Source organism: Entelurus aequoreus, linkage group LG18, assembly GCF_033978785.1.
Source record: "Entelurus aequoreus isolate RoL-2023_Sb linkage group LG18, RoL_Eaeq_v1.1, whole genome shotgun sequence".
In the NCBI taxonomy this organism is placed as follows: domain Eukaryota; kingdom Metazoa; phylum Chordata; class Actinopteri; order Syngnathiformes; family Syngnathidae; genus Entelurus; species Entelurus aequoreus.
Window position 1 is genome coordinate 4176511 of NC_084748.1, and position 22008 is coordinate 4198518.

Here is a 22008-nt window from a genome sequence, read left to right on the forward strand (position 1 = left end):
ACTTACAATTAGTGCACCAACCCAAAAAACCTCCCTCTCCCCATTTCTTTCTGTTATCAATATTCTGGTTCCTACATTATATATCAATATATATCAATACAGTCTGCAAGGGATACAGTCCGTAAGCACACATGATTGTGCGTGCTGCTGCTCCACTAATAGTACTAACCTTTAACAGTTAATTTGACTCATTTTCATTAATTACTAGTTTCTATGTAACTGTTTTTATATTGTTTTACTTTCTTTTTTATTCAAGAAAATGTTTTTAATTTAGTTATTGACAACACTGGCACGGCTTCTTAAAGACGGGCTCTTTACTGGGTTTATGCCGTGAAAACTACAGGACAAGACATGAAATACAATGCTTTAGACATAGTTCAGTCACAGGAAAATAAAGTGCTAAACAAAATAGCTACCTCGTGGCCGCCTGCCACTTCGGAGGTTCTTGGGCAGCAAATACTTCAGTCTTGTGCATACTAAATAAGCGTACAATAATTAAACCAATGTACTTTATAAATATACAGAACAATTCGACACAATATAACAAAATACCTTGTTCAGCTAGCGAAATGTTCTTGCTGCTGCTGATGGCTTGCTCAAAGTCTTTTTCGTGTCTGGGCGAATGCAGGTCTCGCAGTCTCTAATAGTAAACCAAACCTCGCGAGAATAGCGGTGTAACATAGGAAATAAATTGCCCCTTTTAATAGTACAAAATGTGTCTTATTTACAAAAAATTTAAAATGAATTCACAACCATAATAATTTTCAACAAAAAATATTAACCCTTAAAACAAAAATATTAAGTGTAAGTTTCAACAACACTTACAGTTATCTTATTTTATTATTTTTTTTAAAAAGTACCTTATCTTCACCCTACATGGTTGTCCAAATTAGGCATAATAATGTGTTAATTCCACGACTGCATATATCGGTTGATATCGGTATCGGTAATTAAAGAGTTGGCCAATATCGGAATATCGGCAAAAAGCCATTATCGGACATCCCTAGTTAGGATGATGTTACTTGTCGTTGTAACTTGTTTCTTGTTGTTCCAGTAATATTCTGACTTTAAGGTCATTTACATAATTATAATAATACAATTCATTTATGTTAATCAAACTGGATCTCAAAGTGCTACAAAGTTAAAAAAAGAGGGTTAAAAATGTTTTTTTCCAGAATATCACATCTTTACATTATCATAATATTACACCTGAAACTATTACTTTTTCCTTGTATTATTATTGTTTTATTTTGTTTGCAAATAATTCCAATTTAATAGACATATATTAATAACTTATGAGTTTTCTACAAACCCCAAAAGCAGATAAGTTGTCAGGTCGTGTAAATGGTCAATAAAAAGAGAATACAACAAATCCTTTTCAACTTATATTCAATTGAATAGACTGCAAAGACAAGATATTTCATGTTCACACTGAGAAACTTCATTTTTTTTGCAAATATTAGCTCACTTGGAATTTGATGCCTGCAACATGTTTCAAAAAAGCTGGCACAAGTGGCAAAAAAGAGTGAGAACGTTGAGGAATGCTCATCAAAGACTTATTTGGAACATCCCACAGGTGAACGGGCTAATTGGGAACAGGTGGGTGCCATGATTGGGTGTAAAAGCAGCTTCCGTGAAATGCTCAGTCGTTCACAAACAAGGACGGGGGCGAGGGTCACCACTTTGTCAACAAATGCCTGAGCAAATTGTTGAAGAACAACATTTCTCAACCAAGCTATTGCAAGGAATTGAGGGATTTCACCATCTACGCTCCGTGATATCATCAAAAGGTTCAGAGAATCTGGAGAAATCACTGCACGTAAGCCATGATATTACGCACCTTGGATCCCTCAGGCTGTACTGCATCAAAAAGCCACATCGGTGTGTAAAGGATATCACCACATGGGCTCAGGAACACTTCAGAAAACCACTGTCAGTAACTACGGTCGGTCGCTACATCTGTAAGTGCAAGTTAAAACTCTACTATGCAAAGCCATTTATCAACAACACCCAGAAACGCCGCCGGCTTAGCTGGGCCCGAGCTCATCTAAAATGGACTGATGCAAAGTGGAAAAGTGTTCTGTGGTCTGACGAGTCCACATTTCAAATTGTTTTTGGAAACTGTGGACGTCGTGTCGTGTCCGGACCAAAGAGGGACAGAACCATCCGGATTGTTCTAGGCGCAAAGTGTGATGGTATGGGGGTGTATTAGTGCCCAAGACATGGGTTACTTACACATCTGTAAGGTACTTATAGGTTTTGGAGCAACATATGTTGCCATCCAAGCAACGTTATCATGGACGCCCCTGCTTATTTCAGCAAGACAATGCCAAGCCGCGTGTTACAACAGCGTGGCTTCGTGGTAAAAAGTGAGGAGAAGTATTAAACAAACCCACCTCTCGCCCTTCTGCCTCTTCAAGTCGCCTCTGTACTCCTCCCACTTGCTTTTCTCCGACAGTTCCCCGGATATGAAGTCCTGCAGCGAGGGTCCGTGGTCACCATCGTCGTGGCCCAGCGGTCCTTTGCTCCGGTCGGCCCGGATCCGGGAGGACTTGGCGGCGGAGGACGTGCTGCTGGCGTAAACCTGCGGGAGATGTTTCACTGATGACAGGTACGAGGATTCCCGAGCGCGGCCACCGCTGCTGCTCACTGCTCCCCTCACCTCCCCGCTATACAAGTATAACCCATTTATCATTTAACATGAACTAAAGCCAGGTCCTCGCACACAATAATATTACTTAGTGTGTATGAGACAATCATTGGAACATTAACATGAACAATAATATTACTTAGTAAACACCAGAGTTCGGCTATGGCACAATTCTGAAAACAAGGCCTCATTTGACGCCAGTTCAACTTAGACCCTCCATAGCGGGTTAAGTGAGCAGAAGTTAAATACTGACATGTGAGAAAGTTGTCGTTGTCAGCAGCCAGGGGCGCTTGGAGGAGAAACTGCCGACTATGTTGCGGCTTTGCTTGAGCAGCGCCATGACATTAGCTAGTGCTAGCATAGAGTGCGAGGAGCAGCACAGCTCGGCCGGCGGCTAGTCTGGTCTGGTGATGCGTTCAATGGCGGCGCCAGAAGTGGTAGAACAGAAACTTTGCAGTTCGCAATATAATACACACATATTTGAGTTTAGATTTAAAATCAGGCGTGTCAAACTCGTTTTCACTGAGGGCCACATCGCAGTTATTCACAGTTTTAACAGTGAATAATATACAGTATGAATATAAATGTGTATATATAAAACATTTATATACTTGTTTTTTTTACGTAAACTGTACAAAACCAAATCTTTAGACTGTACTGTATAAAACAAAATTTTACCGTAATATTTGCAGTTTCAAATAAAAAAAATTTCCAGCATATAAAATTAAAAAACTACATGAAATTAAATTAAATGTTTTAATAATAATTATTATTATTACATTTGTTAAAATATCAAAGTGCTACAAAGTATAAAAAAAAGAAAATAGAAAATTAGAATATTTAATAGAAAATTAAAATAGAAATGAAAAATACTAGATAAACACTAGATAAAACAGAAACATAGACAAAATAGAAATAAAAACATGAAAGTAATTCATGCTCATTCACCACAATTATACCGTAATATTTGAAGTTTTTTTTTTACAGCATATAAAATAAAATAAATAAATATTAAATTAAATTAAATGTTTTTTTAACGTAAAAAATTAATGCACATTTTTTATACTGTAAAATCTACGGTTGTTGTGTTTTATAGTGTATTATTACTATATATTGAAAGTTGAAAAATGTTACTGTAAAATGTTTACATGAACAGTTTGTTGAAGTCGTAAGTCAAGCAGACATTTAAGTACTGTATAAAACTGGCAGCTCATTCGCCAAAATTGTACCGTAATATTTGCATTTTTGTTTTTTTCCCAGCATATAAAATAAAAAAATACATGAAATTAAATTAAATGTTTTTTTAACTTAATGAATAATAATAATAGTGAATTACATTTGTAACGCACTTTACATTTGTTAAAATCTCAAAGTACTACAAAGTATAAAAAAAAAGAAAATAGAAAGTTAGAATATATAATAGAAAATGTTAATACAAATAAAAACATGAAAAACACTAGATAAAACAGAAACAGATAAAATATAAATAAAAACATGAAAGCAATTCATGCAAATTTCTTATACTGTAAAATCTACAGTTGTTGTTTTTCATAGTGTATTATTACTATATATTGAAAGTTTAAAAATGTTACTGTAAAATTTTTACATGAACAGTTTGTTGGATTACTTGCCTTGAACTCACAAGTCAAGCAGATATTTAAGTACCGTATAAAACCGGCAACTCATTCACCACGATTTTACCGTAATATTTGCAGTTTTTATTTTCATTTTTACAGCATATAAAATTTAAAAAATATGAAATTAAATTGAATGTTTTTTTTTAACGTAAAAATTAATGCAGATTTTTTTATACTGTAAAATCTACGGTTGTTGTGTTTTATAGTGTATTATTACTATATATTGGAAGTTGAAAAATTTGACTGTAAATTTTTTACATGAACAGTTTGTTGAACTCATAAGTCAAGCAGATATTTAAGTATTGTATAAAACTGGCAGCTCATTCGCCACAATTTTACCGTAATATTAGCATTTTTTTTTCTTTCTACAGCATCCATCCATCCATTTTCTACCGCTTGTCCCTTTTTGGGGTGGCGGGGGGTCGCTGGAGCCTATCTCAGCTGCATTCGGGCGGAAGGCGGGGTACACCCTGGACTAAAAAAAATTATGAAATTAAATTAAATGTTTTTTTACGTAAAAATTCATGCACATTTTTTATACTGTAAAATCCACGGTTGTTGTGTTTTATAGTGTATTATTACTATATATTGGAAGTTGAAAAATGTTACTGTAAAATTTTTACATGAACCGTTTGTGGAACTCATTAGTCAAGCAGATATTTAAGTACTGTATAAAACTGGCAGCTCATTTGCCACAATTGTACTGTAATATTTGCAGTTTTATTTTTTTGCAGCATATAAAATAAAAAAATACATGAAATTAAATGTTTTTTTTTAACGTAAAAGTTAATGCAAGTTTTTTCTACTGTAAAATCTACAGTTGTGTTTTATAGTGTATTATTACTATATATTGAAAGTTAAAAAATGTTATTGTAAAATTTTTACATGAATAGTTTGTTGAACTCATAAGTCAAGCAGATATTTAAGTACTGTATAAAACTGGCAGCTCATTCGCCACAATTTTACCGTAATATTTGCAGTTTTTTGTTTTTTTTTACAGCATATAAAATAAAAAAAATTATGAAATTAAATGAAATTGTTTTTTTTACGTAAAAATTCATACACATTTTTTATATTGTAAAATCTATGGTTGTTGTGTTTTATAGTGTATTATTACTATATATTGGAAATTGAACATTTTTTACTGTAAAATCTTTACATAAACAGTTTGTGGAACTCATTAGTCAAGCAGATATTTAAGTACTGTATAAAACTGGCAGCTCATTTGCCACAATTGTACTGTAATATTTGCAGTTTTATTTTTTTGCAGCATATAAAATAAAAAAATACATGAAATTAAATGTTTTTTTTTAACGTAAAAGTTAATGCAAGTTTTTTCTACTGTAAAATCTACAGTTGTGTTTTATAGTGTATTATTACTATATATTGAAAGTTAAAAAATGTTATTGTAAAATTTTTACATGAATAGTTTGTTGAACTCATAAGTCAAGCAGATATTTAAGTACTGTATAAAACTGGCAGCTCATTCGCCACAATTTTACCGTAATATTTGCAGTTTTTTGTTTTTTTTTACAGCATATAAAATAAAAAAAATTATGAAATTAAATGAAATTGTTTTTTTTACGTAAAAATTCATACACATTTTTTATATTGTAAAATCTATGGTTGTTGTGTTTTATAGTGTATTATTACTATATATTGGAAATTGAACATTTTTTACTGTAAAATCTTTACATAAACAGTTTGTGGAACTCATTAGTCAAGCAGATATTTAAGTACTGTATAAAACTGGCAGCTCATTTGCCACAATTGTACTGTAATATTTGCAGTTTTATTTTTTTGCAGCATATAAAATAAAAAAATACATGAAATTAAATGTTTTTTTTTAACGTAAAAGTTAATGCAAGTTTTTTCTACTGTAAAATCTACAGTTGTGTTTTATAGTGTATTATTACTATATATTGAAAGTTAAAAAATGTTATTGTAAAATTTTTACATGAATAGTTTGTTGAACTCATAAGTCAAGCAGATATTTAAGTACTGTATAAAACTGGCAGCTCATTCGCCACAATTTTACCGTAATATTTGCAGTTTTTTTTAATTTTTTTTACAGCATATAAAATAAAAAAATGTATAAAAATTAAATGAAATGTTTTTTCTACGTAAAAATTCATGCAAATTTTTTACAATGTAAAATCTATGATTGTTGTGTTTTATAGTGTATTATTACTATATATTGAAAGTTGAAAATTTTCCTCGCTACAAAAAGTAAAAGTAAATATAAGAGAAAAGACAAATGAGATTAGAATAAAATATATATAAATAGATACAATAAATAAAAAACTGGTCTCATTTAAAACACCTTGAATCCCTCCAATAAAGATAATAATATAATTTTTTTTTTTTTTTACCTTCAATCTTATTCCGGGATTTAATTAACAACTCGAAATAACCCACCAGAAAACTCGAATAGGTTGTCATTTATCTGAGCTCCATTGAGCAGGTCTGATGACGTCACGCACGTACGCTACAACAGCGTCGTGACGTACTTCCGCCTTCCTTTCCTCTACTACCGGCGAGGTGAGGCCAACCAAAAATGTTTCATCCTCGGACTTAATCTGGGTCAATCTGCTAAAAGTGCACATCACATTTGCTTCTAACTTGCTTATTTCAATGTGGGAACTAATACGTTTTAAGTGGGAGCCACTATTTTGTCAACAACATGTCCGTGAGGGGCTAAATTGTGGCTTTAGCGGTCAGGCCGGGTCGGCGTGAAGGCCTCTGTTGCTGCTGTGGACCGCAACGAATAAACTTCAGATATGTTTCATGTTCTACGCTGATAATAATTTAATGTGTGGTTTAATGATATGAATAATACGGACTTATGTGTAGAAACATTAGCTAGCGGAGCATTAGCGAGCTAATGTGATGTGGTGTACCTTGAATTGATTAACGTGGAGCCCGACTTAAACTAGTTGAAAAACGTATTGGGGTGTTACCATTTAGTGGTCAATTGTACGGAATATGTACTGTATAAAGTTACAATCAATCAAAAAAGCTCCCTCGCGCATGTATAAAGTGGTTAAAAGTGAAAACATGAACTTAATCAAAGCTTTCTGGTCCAAACTACAGAATGAAGACCATTCTCAGCAGTCAGACTGTCGACATCCCCGACAATGGTAAGAAAAACATGTTGTGGTTGTCTTGGTTCTCTCTGCTTACCTCCACTGCATCTCCCCCCACAGTCGAGGTGAAGCTGAAGGGGCGCAGAGTGACCGTCAAGGGTCCCCGCGGCAAACTCATCAGGGAGTTCAGCCACATCAACCTGGACCTCAGTCTTTTGGGCAGGAAGAGTAAGAAGGTATGGAAGAAGACTTCAAGGGAGACTGCACTTTTTTAAAAAACATTTTGCTCATCGCTCACAATCATGAGAGATGAGACAAAAACTTTGGGGTTTATTTGTGTAAAATGTGTCTCGTTCGTGGTTGCTATCAACGCAGCTATTGACTCTGGCCCCGTTTACACTAAGGGTATCCAGGGTAAATCACACAACAATGCCACCGTTTAAAACCGCAACCTAGTACTAGAGATGTCCCGATACAACTTTTTCACTTCCGATACCGATATTGTAGCCTTGAGTATTGGCCGATACCGATATCAATACGATACGATATAGGCACGAATCATACATATATTTATTCCTTATTTTGTTGCGTGGAATGTTAGAAAAGGCTTGATAAAGTGATGTTACTGTTACTGATGTTGTAGTGTTAAAACAGAAAACAATAGTCAGCAAGAGTAGGTATAGGAAAAACTGACCCTTTTATTATTAACCAATTGGTTACATAAATTTTAACCTTCAACATAAGAGTATTGCCTCAACAAATCCAATAAAAACAAAATGTTATATTTAAAGTGCAAAATAACCACTAATACCAACATAATTATACAATTGAATAGAATACATTAAAAATAAATTAGAAGACCCTGAAAAATAACCTAAATAAATCCAATTTAAAAAAAACAAACGTTTTAAAGTGCAAACAATTGAAGTTCACTTCAGTTATTTTTTTACTGTCAGCTTATGTCGGAAACAACTGTGGGCAGGGACAAAAACAACACAATATTGTCCACTGTCCAACTGCTCTAAGTTAAGAGTTCACAGCTCCAGTTTCACTGACTGACTGTAGGGATGATGTTTGATAAGAAATTATCGAGTTCGAGCCTATTATCGAATCCTCTTATCGAACCGATTCCTTATCGATTCTCTTTATCGAGTCCAGATAGGTTGTTGTATATGGAAAAAAACACAATATTTGGTTAACAAAAGCTCACTTTTATTATATAAGAAAACAATTTAATCTAATAAATAAATAAATATTGAATGTAACCCCCCTAAAAAAATTAAATAAATAAATATTGACTGTTGTTACCCAAAGTATATTAAGTGGGATTTTTCAGAAAAACAAATATATACAGTAACACAAAAACAACCTGTCTCTGTGATCACTATAGGTGTATAAATAATAAGTGTTAAATAAAATCAGTCCCTTGGGCACAAAACTGAAAATAATACAGCTCTCCAAAAAGTGCACTTCTGCTGCTATTTGACATAACTGTTTGTTATGATGCTTTGACATTTTTGCACTTTATTTCTTTATTGAAAGAAAATTCTATGAAGAGAAAAGTTGTTTGCAAATGTGGTTACAATGCTAAAAAATGAAAAGTTAAAGCTAAAAAAATAAATACACTTTATTGAGTTAACATTTTTTCTTTATAGGGGGAAAGATGTTATGAGCTAGGGAAAATAACAACTACACTACCCAGCATGCAACGGGAGTGACGAGCATGCGCGGTAGCCCCGAAAAGTGTTTATGCATATCGTCACCCGGCAGCTAAGAATGAGGTTATGAGCACGCTGTGAAAGTAAACGTCAAGAACTCAGCCAACACGCCTCGTCTGCATTATTTATAATTAGACAGACAACACATCTACAGTGTGATTTTGTTTTGTTTACAAGGAAAGAAAAACAAAAGTTAAAAAAGGGAGATGTGTTGTATATATATGTATGTGCTGTGGTTGTTTTAAGAACGTTGCGACAGCTGCCGTAAAGGAGGTGCGTTGCTAGCCTGGTTGCTATGTTTCCGGTTGGTGGTAAAAGTGTTGGTCATGTGTTTGTACCCTGCTCAAATCTCTCAGTAAAGTTATTCATTGGATTATAGCAGGGGTGGGCAATTAAATTTCACCGGGGGCCGCATAAGCAACCCGGGCACTGCTGGAGGGCCACACGACAATATTTCAATTAAATTTTGCTCAATATTATTTTTGATATACCGTAAGATAAATAATAATGATGATAATAATAATAATAATCAAGAATAATAATAATAATTTAATTTAACCTAACTTAACTTTATACAAAAGCAGATTGCTTTTGATGGTCACTTTATCCTGCATTATCCAACATTTTTCCCCATCAGATTTGGACAACCATCTGTTGTTAAAAATAGTTTTTAATCATATTTATTTTATATAGTTTTTTTATATTGGTTTTATATGTAATTGTTTTTTCTTTTTATTCAGTCGTTGGTGGAGCTAAGGATAATATTTGAATATTGTTTTTAATAGTGTTGTGCAGCACTTTGGAAACATTTTGTTGTTTAAATGTGCTATATAAATAAAGTGGATTGGATTGTCACACCTGCCAGCTTGTCCCAACACGCATTTACCTCTGTGAACAAGTCATTACCTGTGGTTGTCTCTTTAATTGACTGCATCCGAGCTCTCATCCAAAGTTAGCGAAAAACATTCCATGTCTCCGGGTATTATCAGCGCAACAAAGTCCAATAAGCACTCCTTAATAAACTCTCCGTCAGAAAACGCCTTACTTTTTCTGGCGCTTTTGTGAGAAATGACGAAACTTGTCCTGACGGCTGCATCTCTGGGGGTGTGAAATATGGCACAAAGTCCTTGTTGGGTTTGCAGTTTTACCATCAACGCATCAGCCTCCCTTGCGCGCGCTTCATCAGACACATTCCGGTATTTTCCCTCGTGTTTCTTCGTGTAGTGGCGATTAAAATTATATTTAAACACAGCAACCTGTGTACCACACACGGCTTTACCATTAATTTATGTAAAGAAATACTTGTTGGAAACACGCCATTCCTCATCAACTTTTCATTTTTTAGCGTCTCATCACTTGTCTCTATGCACCTTCACTCACAGGTTCCCCCCGGACATACGGCATAAATAACACATTTCAAAATAAAAGCAGCACAGTTGTATTGCGCGCACGACATAGATGTTTTTTAAACTTTATTTTGTAATTTGTAATTGCGCCGTTCAATTCACTCACAATCGCACACGCGCATACGTCCACACGGAAGTAATACAAATAACGCTTTTCAAAACAAAAGCAGCACCGTTGTATTGCACACTCGACATAGATACTTTTTGAAATGTATTTTGTAATTTATGATTGGCCTCACGCGGGCCGGACAGGGATGCGCAAAGGGCCGGATGCGGCCCGCGGGCCGTACAATGCCCAGGTCTGGATTATACCTTTTGTTTTGAACTTTATTACACCTTAGAGCGCTTTTTCCCGTCCATTTTTTCCTGCTTTCCCTATCTGCGCCTAATGACTGAGCTACGTGACGCCATTTCTTGTGATGTCACACGGAGCATTTCTGGTCGGGACGGGATTCGTTCCGAGGGATTCGAATAAAGAACCAACTCTTTTTCTTTACTATAGTGGTCTCGATAACGGGTACCGGTTCCTCAAAAAGGGATTCGAGTCCGAGGACTCGGTTCTTTTCTTATCGAACAACCGGGAAAACCGGTTTCGAGTATCATCCCTAGAGACAACACAAAAACTTTGGGGTTTATTGGTTGCTATCAACGCAGCTATTGACTCTGGCCCCGTTTACACTAAGCCGGATAAGGTTATCCAGGGTAAATCACACCTAACCTTATCCGTGTCCACACACAATGCCACCGTTTAAAACCGCAACCTCGTACGCATGCGCAGAAAATGCGCACGTCATCGTGCTTTGTGTGCAAGTTCTTAAATGTAACATATCTGAACAATATCCAGTGTTGTGGTATTTCAATTAACTGGAATCCAGTGTGCTGTGGGGCCCTATTGTAGTGAATCACACCTGTGACATCATAAATTCATCAGAATCAGAAATACTTTAATTCCTGAGGGGAAATTGGAATTTTCAGCACAATCCCATTCAAGATCAAATCTTTATTACCGTATTTTCCGCACCATAAGCCGCACCTAAAAACCACAATTTTTCTCAAAAGCTGACAGTGCGGCTAATAACCCGGTGCGCCTTATATATGGATTAATATTAATATTTATTTTCATAAAGTTTAGGTCTCGCAACTACGGTAAACAGCCGCCATCTTTTTTCCCCGTAGAAGAGGAAGCGCTTCTTCTTCTACGGTAAGCAACCGCCCCCATAGAAGAGGAAGCGCTTCTTCTACTGTAAGCAACCGCCAAGGTGAGCACCCGCCCCCGTAGAAGAAGCGCGCGGATATTACGTTTCATTTCATTTGTGTGTTTCTGTAAAGACCACAAAATGTCTCCTACTAAGAGACACGCGTACAAGGTTCCACTGACTTTTGATATTCCTGTGAACCGCACTGTGGATACAAAGGGAACACGTACGGTGAATATTCGCACCACAGGGAATGAGAAGTCGTCCTACTGTGGTTCTAGCTTGCCATGCTAACGGCCAGAAACTTCCATCCATGGTGATATTCAAAAGGAAGACCTTGCCAAAAGAGAACTTTCCAGCCGGCGTCATCATAAAAGCTAACTCGAAGGGATGGATGGATGAAGAAAAGATGAGCGAAGACACCGGGTGACTTTTTTCCCGCAGCTCCGTCCCTGTTGATCTACGACTGCATGCGCGTCCACATCACAGATGGTGTCAATAAACAAGTGAAGCACACCGAAGAAGAATAATTCGAGGGATTTGTGGATGAGTAATAACTTCAGAAAGTGAGCTTTAAATGTTTATTTTGTGTGTTGTGTGACATTAACGTGTGAGCAACGTTGAGTTATTGATGTTGCTATTGCTCTGCACTATTTTGAGTGTTACTATTTTTGTGATTGCACATTTGCACATTACATTTTGGGAGTGAACAGAGTTGTTAGAACGCTGGTTTGTAATATATTATTAAAGTTTGACTGACCTATCTGACTGTTTTGTTGACATTCCCTTTAGCGTAGCGTAGGTGCGGCTAATAACACGGGGCGGCTTATAGGTAAACAAAGTTTTGAAATATGCCGTTCATTGAAAGTGCGGCTAATAACACGGGGCGGCTTATGGTGCGGAAAATACGGTACTTAAAATTCATTCTGGACCTCTGATTTTTACTTGGTCCTTGTATTTCTTGTCCGTATGGACATGGAATGGTCTTAAATTATTTTCAAGATGGTCTTAAATTTGACATGTTGAAACCTGGAGAGACTTGGTTAAAAGGGACTCCTCTCTTTCAGCTGCGTGTAGTGAAATGGTGGGGGAACCGGAAGGAGCTGGCAACAGTGCGCACCATCTGCAGTCACGTCCAGAACATGATCAAGGGAGTCACTCTGGTGAGAATATGTCCAACCTAATACAATTGTTAGGCTAAATAGGAAATGAAACCTTTTCCAACCGTTATGAAATGTATTAGAAATAGTTGTTTAGTAGCTCACTTGGGGTGTTTTACATGCAAAGCAGGAATATTCTAACACCCTGTCTTGTCTCCTTGCAGGGTTTCCGGTACAAAATGCGTTCCGTGTATGCCCATTTCCCCATCAACGTTGTTGTTCAGGAGAGCGGCAGCATGGTGGAGATCAGGAACTTCTTGGGTGAGAAGTACATCCGTCGTGTCCAAATGAGGGCAGGTGAGTGTTCACATCTTGATCGCTGCAGTAACAAAAACAAAACAAAACGGTACCGGAAAGAAGGACAAAAAAATGAATGTTTTGACGTCACAGTCCAAACATTGTCCCGTTGTTTCTTTTGCAGGTGTGAATTGCATAGTCTCCGCAGCCCAGAAGGATGAGTTGGTGCTGGAGGGCAACGATATTGAGCTGGTGTCGAATTCAGGTACGTTATTACATCCTGTACTTGTGCGTGGGCAATAACAACATTAATAACAGCTGTGAGCAAAATATGTGTCAAATAATAGTGGCAGTGTGTGTATATGTGATATTATACAGTAAGATACACGGAGCCTTTCATCCAAAGTACTTGCAGTGCAGCTGGGATAGACTCCATCCCCCGCAATGGATGTTCTTCAGAACATTTGTCATGTTCAGCCTCTGACAAAAAAGATCATTTTTAAACAAAAACAACCCGTTGTCTTCATATCTCAATTATTAGCAATATTAAAGGGGAACTGCACTTTCTTGGGAATATTGCCTATGTGTGTGAATGGGTGAATGTGGAAATACTGTCAAAGCGCTTTGAGTACCTTGAAGGTAGAAAAGCGCTATACAAGTATAACCCATTTATTTATTTATCATTCACAATCATTATGAAAGACATGACGATGAAAGGATTTTTTTAATGCATTCGAAATATAAAATAAAAGTCAGCTGGGAGCTCCACTATTCCGCCCAAGGAATCCATTAAATAACCATTCAAAGTGCCAACAATACTCCATTTAAATTTGGTGACTTGAATATTAAGCAAGTATTAGTGATATTGGTATTGGAAGCGCAGACAAACTATAGCAGCAACGTGATCACTTCCTGTGTGCCAATGTTTACATCCAGTGGTCTCCTCACTCACTTGCTCCCTGTAAATTTATCGTAGATCATAAATCACGCCTCTCACCTGGACCGAAGGTGGCTGGTGATATAATCTGACAAGTTGGGACACTTTGACCGCCACTTAAAGGCCTACTGAAATGAATTTTTTAAAAATTTAAACGGGGATAGCAGATCCATTCTATGTGTCATACTTGATCATTTCGCGATATTACCATATTTTTGCTGAAAGGATTTAGTAGAGAACACAGACGATAATGTTTGCAACTTTTGGTCGCTGATAAATAAAAGCCTTGCCTGTACTGGAAGTAGCGTGACGTCGCAGGTTGAAGGGCTCCTCACATTTCCCCATTGTTTACACCAGCAGCGAGAGCGATTCAGACCGAGAAAGCGACGATTACCCCATTAATTTGAGCCAGGATGAAAGATTCGTGGATGAGGAACGTGAGAGTGAAGGTCTAGAGTGCAGTGCAGGACGTATCTTTTTTCGCTCTGACCGTAACTTAGGTACAAGCTGGCTCATTGGATTCCACACTTTGTCCTTTTTGTATTGTGGATCACGGATTTGTATTTTAAACCACCTCGGATACTATATCCTCTTGAAAATGAGAGTCGAGAACGCGAAATGGACATTCACAGTGACTTTTATCTCCACGACAATACATCGGCGGAGCACTTTAGCTACGGAGCTAACGCGATAGCATCGTGCTTAAATGCAGATAGAAACAAAATAAATAAGCCCCTGACTGGAAGGATAGACAGCAGATCAACAATACTACTATCAGGAAACACCGAACCAAACACTGGACCTGTAACTACACGGTTAATGCTGTGCCGCCTGTCGAAGCCTAGCAATGCTGTTGCTAACGACGCCATTGAAGCTAACTTAGCTACGGGACCTCGTCAGAGCTATGATAAAAACATTAGCGCTCCACCTACGCCAGCCAGCCCTCATCTGCTCATCAACACCCGTGCTCACCTGCGTTCCAGCGATCGACGGCGCGACGAAGGACTTCACCCGATCATCGATGCGGTCGGCGGCTAGCGTCGGATAGCACGTCTGCTATCCATCTCAAAGTCCTCCTGGTTGTGTTGCTGTAGTCCGCCGCTAATACACCGATCCCACCTACAGCTTTCTTCTTTGCAGTCTCCATTGTTCATTAAACAAATTGCAAAAGATTCCCCAACACAGATGTCCAGAATACTGTGGAATTATGAGATGAAAACAGAGCTGTTTGTATTGGGATACAATGTGTCCGAATACTTCCGTTTCAACCATCGACGTCACGCGCATACGTCATCATACATAGACCTTTTCAACCGGAAGGTCCCCGGGAAATTTAAAATGTCACTTTATAAGTTAACCCGGCCGTATTGACATGTGTTGCAATGTTAAGATTTCATCATTGATGTATAAACTATCAGACTGCGTGGTCGCTAGTAGTGGCTTTCAGTAGGCCTTTAAGATTTCATCATCGATATGTAAAGTATCAGACTGCGTGGTCGCTAGTAGTGGCTTTCAGTAGGCCTTTAAGACCTGCAACTGGCGAGAAGGACACAAAAAGCGCTTGTTCCCCCCACACACAGTTTCATTGCTGGGATTATGAGACATTTTTCATCTAAATGGGAATATATTAACATCCCAGCAGTCGGCATCTGAATGACAGGCGACATTGTACAGTAAGTGATGTTTTGTTATGTTTGTTGGCTCTCAGAAAACCTGCAGTGAGTAATCAGTGAAGAAAAAAAATCACATGTGATGTGTTTTGAAATTAATGCGTCGCGTATGATTTTAAAATACGTAAATATTATTGTATACAGGCCTGTTACTACATGACATATATACTTACATCATGTAGATAAAACCCTAATGGAGGTGTTGGGATGTTTTTTAGGGGCTCTACAGGCAGAATAGAACAGCGCTATTGTAAGCGGACTTTTGATCCATTTTATTTAATATTTAGAATGCACACAAAAAATCCATTCGTCATGTCTTTCATAATGATTGTGAACGATTCCTATAAAAAAAAAGTGCAGTTCCCCTTTAATATTTAAACATGAGAAATAGTGATTTTATTTATATTGTGATAAATATATCAACTGATATGAAAAACATATTGTTTTGTTTGATTTATTTTTTCCTACATGTGGCCCAGCTCTGTTTGTTCAATGTAAAGATTTGGGTCAGTTGGTTCAATATATGTGACCTGTGCTGGCAAAATGAGTCACAATGAGGAAATTAAAATTTTTAAAAACGGAGTTATTGTTATTTACACATTCTCCATCTAAAGACCTTCAAAATGATATATGGTTTGTTGGAATCGGACAGAAAATGACCGAGTTACGTCCGATTGAAGTCGACCAAGTTTGAGGGTCCGTTTTGAGAAAAACCAGCTTAAAGTTTACTGTTCCAGAACAGAATGTTCCAGAACAAAACTCCATAGCAACCATACCTTAAAAGTCCTTGTAGCAACACCAAAATTGGTACAATTAAAGTCAAATCCCATGTCTAAAGGAAAAATATATATTCAACTCTATTGAAAACGGTTATGTACAAAAATGTCAACACTGTTATGTCAGTTTTTTTGTTCACTGGTCAGTTTGTCAGCTGGTCAGCTGTCCGTAATATTCCTGGCCAGCAGCACTAAGAAGATTCGCCGACTGCAGTGAATTTAGCGTACTTGCAACCGCCTGTGTACCCTCTCCACCTTCTAAATCCATTACGCAATGTAAAACAGTCTAACTTATCCACAAAAATAATAATTAAATGTTCGAAAATCACCTTTTTTCACCAAATATTCCGCTCGAATTACTGTGTTGTTTTTCATCAGGGCGCAGCCATGATACCACAATGCACCGCGCGGGGGGATTCAACCAATGAGGGTACGCCTCACAGCGACCGCTTAGCAACAAGCCGGATTTGTTTACGTCGGGACAGGTTTAAAAACTCGAATTGTATTGGTTCAGAATGGCGTCATCGGGAATTCCATGCTCATTTTTACAAAGTAGGCGTCACAATGATAGCAAATATGGCTAGGGGGATTCCCCCTTATTGCCGCCAGTGAGCGTTGAAAACACTGGATTTTCTCAAGGAATTTGAACACAAAGGACTAATTTCTGAAGACATACCTCGTACAAAACCTACAAATAAAGGTGATTTAAGATGTTTTCTTGCTATTTCGATGATTGGGATCGCTAGATTGTGGCTTAATGGACTCATTTTTGTGAAAATCTCAATTTCAACCAAGATACATTTTTTTCACTTATTTGCCTGTAGCTCAAAATTAGCCTGTGCGCATTCCGACTCATTTTGCCAGCACGGGTTACATATGTCTCTGTCTCATATTGCCCATTGCGATATCATTTGAATGCGGCATGACGACTAAAAACGGACTTCCTCGAGTTCATCATGCGGCGTTTTCAGTTCACAGCGGACTAACGCTCAGCTTTAGTACTTAGAATCCATTTGACCTGTTGCCATAACTGTTGAGAAGAAGGTCATTTCAAGCTGTTGTGCCTCTCTTGTTGAAATGTTTTAGTCCCTCCCATCGTGCTCGAGTTTGAAAATGATGACATTGAAGCGCCTATAGCAGGGGTGTCCAAACTTTTTCCACTGAGGGCCGCACATTGAAAAATCAAAGCTAGCAGGGGCCATTTTTATATTTTTTATTTTAAAAACCAATACAATATATAGGGATGTCCGATAATGGCTTTTTGCCGATATCCGATATTCCGATATTGTCCAACTCTTTAATTACCGATACCGATATCAACCGATACCGATATCAACCGATACCGATATCAACCGATATATACAGTCGTGGAATGAACACATTATGCCTAATTTGGACAACCAGGTATGGTGAAGATAAGGTACTTTTTAAAAATAATAATAAAATAAGATAACTAAATTAAAAACATTTTCTTGAATAAAAAAGAAAGTAAAACAATATAAAAACAGTTACATAGAAACTAGTAATTAATGAAAATGAGTAAAATTAACTGTTAAAGGTTAGTACTATTAGTGGAGCAGCAGCACGCACAATCGTGTGCTTACGGACTGTATCCCTTGCAGACTGTATTGATATATATTGATATATAATGTAGGAACCACAATATTGATAACAGAAAGAAACAACCCTTTTGTGTGAATGAGTGTAAATGGGGGGAGGGAGGTTTTTTGGGTTGGTGCACTAATTGTAAGTATCTTGTGTCTTTTATGTTGATTTAATTTAAAAAAAAACAACAAACAAAAAAAAAACCTGATACAGATAATAAAAAAAACCGATACCGATAATTTCCGATATTACATTTTAACGCATTTATCGTCCGATAATATCGGCAGGCCAATATTATCGGACATCCCTAACAATATATGTATAAAAATATACATTTAGGCTTCCACTCAGGCTTGATCCCAGGGACCACAAAGGGTTTTGGTCCAAAAAAAAAAAAAAGTGTCATTATTCAGTATTATTATTTGTTATTAGTCAAGTTTTTAAATCTCTAGATCAACATCAGGTCTATCTGTCAATATAACATTTTTTAAAGATTTAAATTGTATGCTCTTTTTGTCAAAGAAAATCCTTTTTTTTTAATGAAAAAAACACAAAATATGCAATATTTTCACCCAATAAAATTTTTAAGTGGGATATTTGAGATTACATAATAATTGGAGCCTTAAAAAGGTCAATAACTCATAACACCATTGATTTTAATTCATTATTATTTTTTTGAGCAATGACACTTAAAAACTAATCACACTAAAATTGTAGGAGATCCAAAAGGGTCCTACTCATTAAAGTGTTAAAAAATAAATTATAATTTTCTTTTTTTTACTGTTTACTTTTAACACAATAATCTCGAGATCAACTTCAGATCTGTCTGTCAATTATAAGTTGTATTGTTTGTTTTTTGTTTGTTAGTTTTAGGCCCTTTATAACAAAACGGCTCGTTTTTTTACATGGCAAACACAAAATATGCAACATTTTCCCCAAAAAGTATCTCAAAATATTTAATGTGATGTAATTGGAGCCTTGAATAGGTCAATAATTCATAATGACATTGATTTTGATTCATTATTTTTTAAAGAAAGAAACAGCCTATATGGCAGCTTTGTGTGATTAGAGTAAACATTGCTACATTTCACCTCTTTGCTCTTTAAATACCACTTTTAATGTTTTTTTTATTTTTTTCAATCGTATTTTTAAAATGTGCCGTGGGGCTGTTAAAAAATGGCCCCCGGGCCGCACTTTGGACACCCCTGGCCGCACTTTGGACAGCCCTGGCCTCACTTTGGACAGCCCTGGCCTAGAGCATCTCTGTGATGTTTGCCATCTTGGAATCGTGCTGCTTTTCACTCTTCATTTCTGTCTTCCAGCTGCACTCATCCAGCAAGCCACCACAGTCAAGAATAAGGATATCAGGAAGTTCTTGGATGGTATTTACGTATCCGAGAAGGGCACAGTTTTGGAAGCAGATCAGTGAAATTTGCATCTGCACTTCAGGTAAGAAAAAAAAAAAACCCAGCCAAATTGTGACTGTTGTAATTTCTAGCTCTTCCGCCAAAGTAGCAACTTACACAGGATGTAAACATTTGCTTTGTGGCCATAGCGAATCTTCTTTCACATTTAAATTAATCATTGAGCGGAAAATACAAGAACTTAAAGGCAACACAACCTAATTAAAGGCCTACTGAAATGAATTTTTTATATTTAAACGGGAATAGCAGATCCATTCTATGTGTCATACTTGATCATTTCGCGATATTGCCATATTTTTGCTGAAAGGATTTAGTATAGAACAACGACGATAAAGATTGCAACTTTTGGTATCTGATAAAAAAAAGGCTTGCCCCTACCGGAAGTAGCGTGATGTCACAAGACAAAGGATTCCTCACAATTCCGCTTTGTTTACAATGGAGCGAGAGACATTCGGACCGAGAAAGCGACGATTACCCCATTAATTTGAGCGAAAAGATGAAAGATTCGTGGATGAAGAACTTTAGAGTGAAGGACTACAGTGTAGTGCGGGGTGTATCTTTTTTCGCTCTGACCGTAACTTAGGTACAAGCTGTTTCATTGGATTCCACACTCTCTCCTTTTTCTATTGTGGATCACGGATTTGTATTTTAAACCACCTCAGATACTATATCCTCTTGAAAATGAGAGTCGAGAACGCGGAATGGACATTCACAGTGACTGAACATGTAAATACACGGTTTGACTGGAAGGATGGACAGAAGATCACCAATACTATTAAACCATGAACATGTAAATACACGGTTAATAATTTTCAGCTTGGCGAAGCTAAAAAAATAGAAGCTAACTTAGCTACAGAGCTAATGTGATAGCAGGCTCAAATGCAGATAGAAACAAAATTTTAAAAAACCCTGACTGGAAGGATAGACAGAAGATCAACAATACTATTAAACCATGAACATGTAAATACACTGTTAATAATTTTCAGCTTGGCGAAGCTAAACAAATAGAAGCTAACTTAGCTACGGGGCTAACGTGATAGCATCAGTCTCAAATGCAGATAGAAACTAAATTTAAAAAAAACCCTGACTGGAAGGATAGACAGAAGATCACCAATACTATTAAACAATGAACATGTAAATACACGATTAATAATTTTCAGCTTGGCGAAGCTAAAAAAATAGAAGCTAACTTAGATGCGGCGGCGGCCGTTGTACGCTTTTGACGACACCCCGGCCGCCATCATAGTCGGCAAGAAACATATATTTCCCCAAAGTTACGTACGTGACATGCACATAGCGACACGCACGTACGGGCAAGCGATCAAATGTATGGAAGCCAAAGCTGTACTCACGGTAGCGCGTCTGCTATCCAGCTCAAACACAACACAACCTCCTGATTGTGTTGGTGTTGCTACAGCCAGCCGCTAATACACCGATCGCACCTACAACTTTCTTATTTGCAGTCTTCATTGTCCATTAAACAAATTGCAAAAGATTCACCAACACAGATGTCCAGAATACTGTGGAATTTTGTCGAAGAAAACAGAGGTATTTGAATTGGGTCCAAACACTTCCCTTGACCTCGTGACGTCACGCGCATACGTCATCATACCGCGACGTTTTCAAGCGGAAGTGTGGCGGGAAATGTAAAATGTCACTTTATAAGTTAACCCGGCCGTATTGGCATGTGTTGCAATGTTAAGATTTCATCATTGATATATAAACTATCAGACTGCGTGGTCGCTAGTAGATTTAAATTCTTAGTTCTTAATAACTAATTCATGTTGGCGTGTTTTATATTTCCACCGGATGTCTTTACCTCACAATGATGTAACCAGTTGATGCTTAATGTAAGGATGGCTTATTTAAGACAGACACAGGTGGGTGCGGAGCCTGTTTCCATGTCATTTCCTCTGCAATAAATAAGCTAACAGTTAGCCTGTAGTTTTGATACCCTGTAGCTCATTGCTGCCTCCTTCAGGTCAGTTCATGCACTACATCAGTTGTGTTGGACAGATCTTCTAGTGCTTTTATAGATGTATAATGTTCATTTCTTTCACTTTGTTTCAGTGGCCTTGTTGAAGTTGCCATGACGACAAACACCCGAAACTTCCTCATTTCATCCATGTCGGCAAGAAAACCACCAAATGCTGAAGAATTGATCATGTTCTGTTTTGACCAATAAAAAGTTTACGTAATTTCTTAGTGTTTGATTTGCTGAGATAATTTTGAGAGTCAAATACAGGAGGAGACAATATTATTGTGTATTATGTAGCAGACACACCTCGACTGATGATATCAGCTGTGTCCCAGAGCCATGGATGGAGAGTATGGCCAACACACTTTCCAAGTTGGGACCTAGCTAGGGGCCCTGTAGTCATGTGAGGGGCCTCGTCACGCCAAAGTTCTTCCCCCTGCTGGCCTGAAAAAATGTGTCAGCACTGGGACCTGAAAAATACTCCTGACCTAAAAATACTCATACAAAAAAAAAAGTGGAATAAAAGAG

The 22008-nt window shown here is 37.1% G+C and overlaps 2 protein-coding genes across 2 annotated transcripts in view; one reads left to right on the plus strand and one right to left on the minus strand.

Moving 5' to 3' along the window:
- lias (lipoic acid synthetase) overlaps positions 1–3059 on the minus strand; it is a 13838-nt gene extending 10779 nt beyond the window's left edge. The window contains exons 1-2 of the mRNA XM_062026319.1: positions 2904–3059; positions 2397–2584 (exon numbers count right to left, since the gene is read on the minus strand). Coding sequence (XP_061882303.1) covers positions 2397–2584; positions 2904–3011 — 296 coding nt within the window. The 5' untranslated portion in view covers positions 3012–3059. The remainder of the gene's footprint in view (positions 1–2396; positions 2585–2903) is intronic.
- A 3669-nt stretch (positions 3060–6728) lies between these two features.
- rpl9 (ribosomal protein L9) lies at positions 6729–21700 on the plus strand. Its single transcript, XM_062026314.1, has 8 exons — positions 6729–6828; positions 7381–7427; positions 7494–7609; positions 12761–12856; positions 13018–13150; positions 13275–13355; positions 19401–19527; positions 21573–21700. The coding sequence occupies exons 2-7, from the start codon at positions 7382–7384 to the stop codon at positions 19505–19507; spliced, it is 579 nt and encodes a 192-aa protein (XP_061882298.1). The 5' UTR covers positions 6729–6828; position 7381; the 3' UTR covers positions 19508–19527; positions 21573–21700.
- Positions 21701–22008: the final 308 nt, after the last annotated feature.

Excerpts from the sequence above, each read along its gene's own strand:
- rpl9 (XM_062026314.1), top strand. The coding sequence starts at position 7,382 with ATGAAGACCATTCTCAGCAGTCAGACTGTCGACATCCCCGACAATG. Across the intron at positions 12,857-13,017 it reads TGATCAAGGGAGTCACTCTG|GGTTTCCGGTACAAAATGCG; the intron begins GTGAGAATATGT and ends GTCTCCTTGCAG. Across the intron at positions 13,356-19,400 it reads TGAGCTGGTGTCGAATTCAG|CTGCACTCATCCAGCAAGCC; the intron begins GTACGTTATTAC and ends TCTGTCTTCCAG.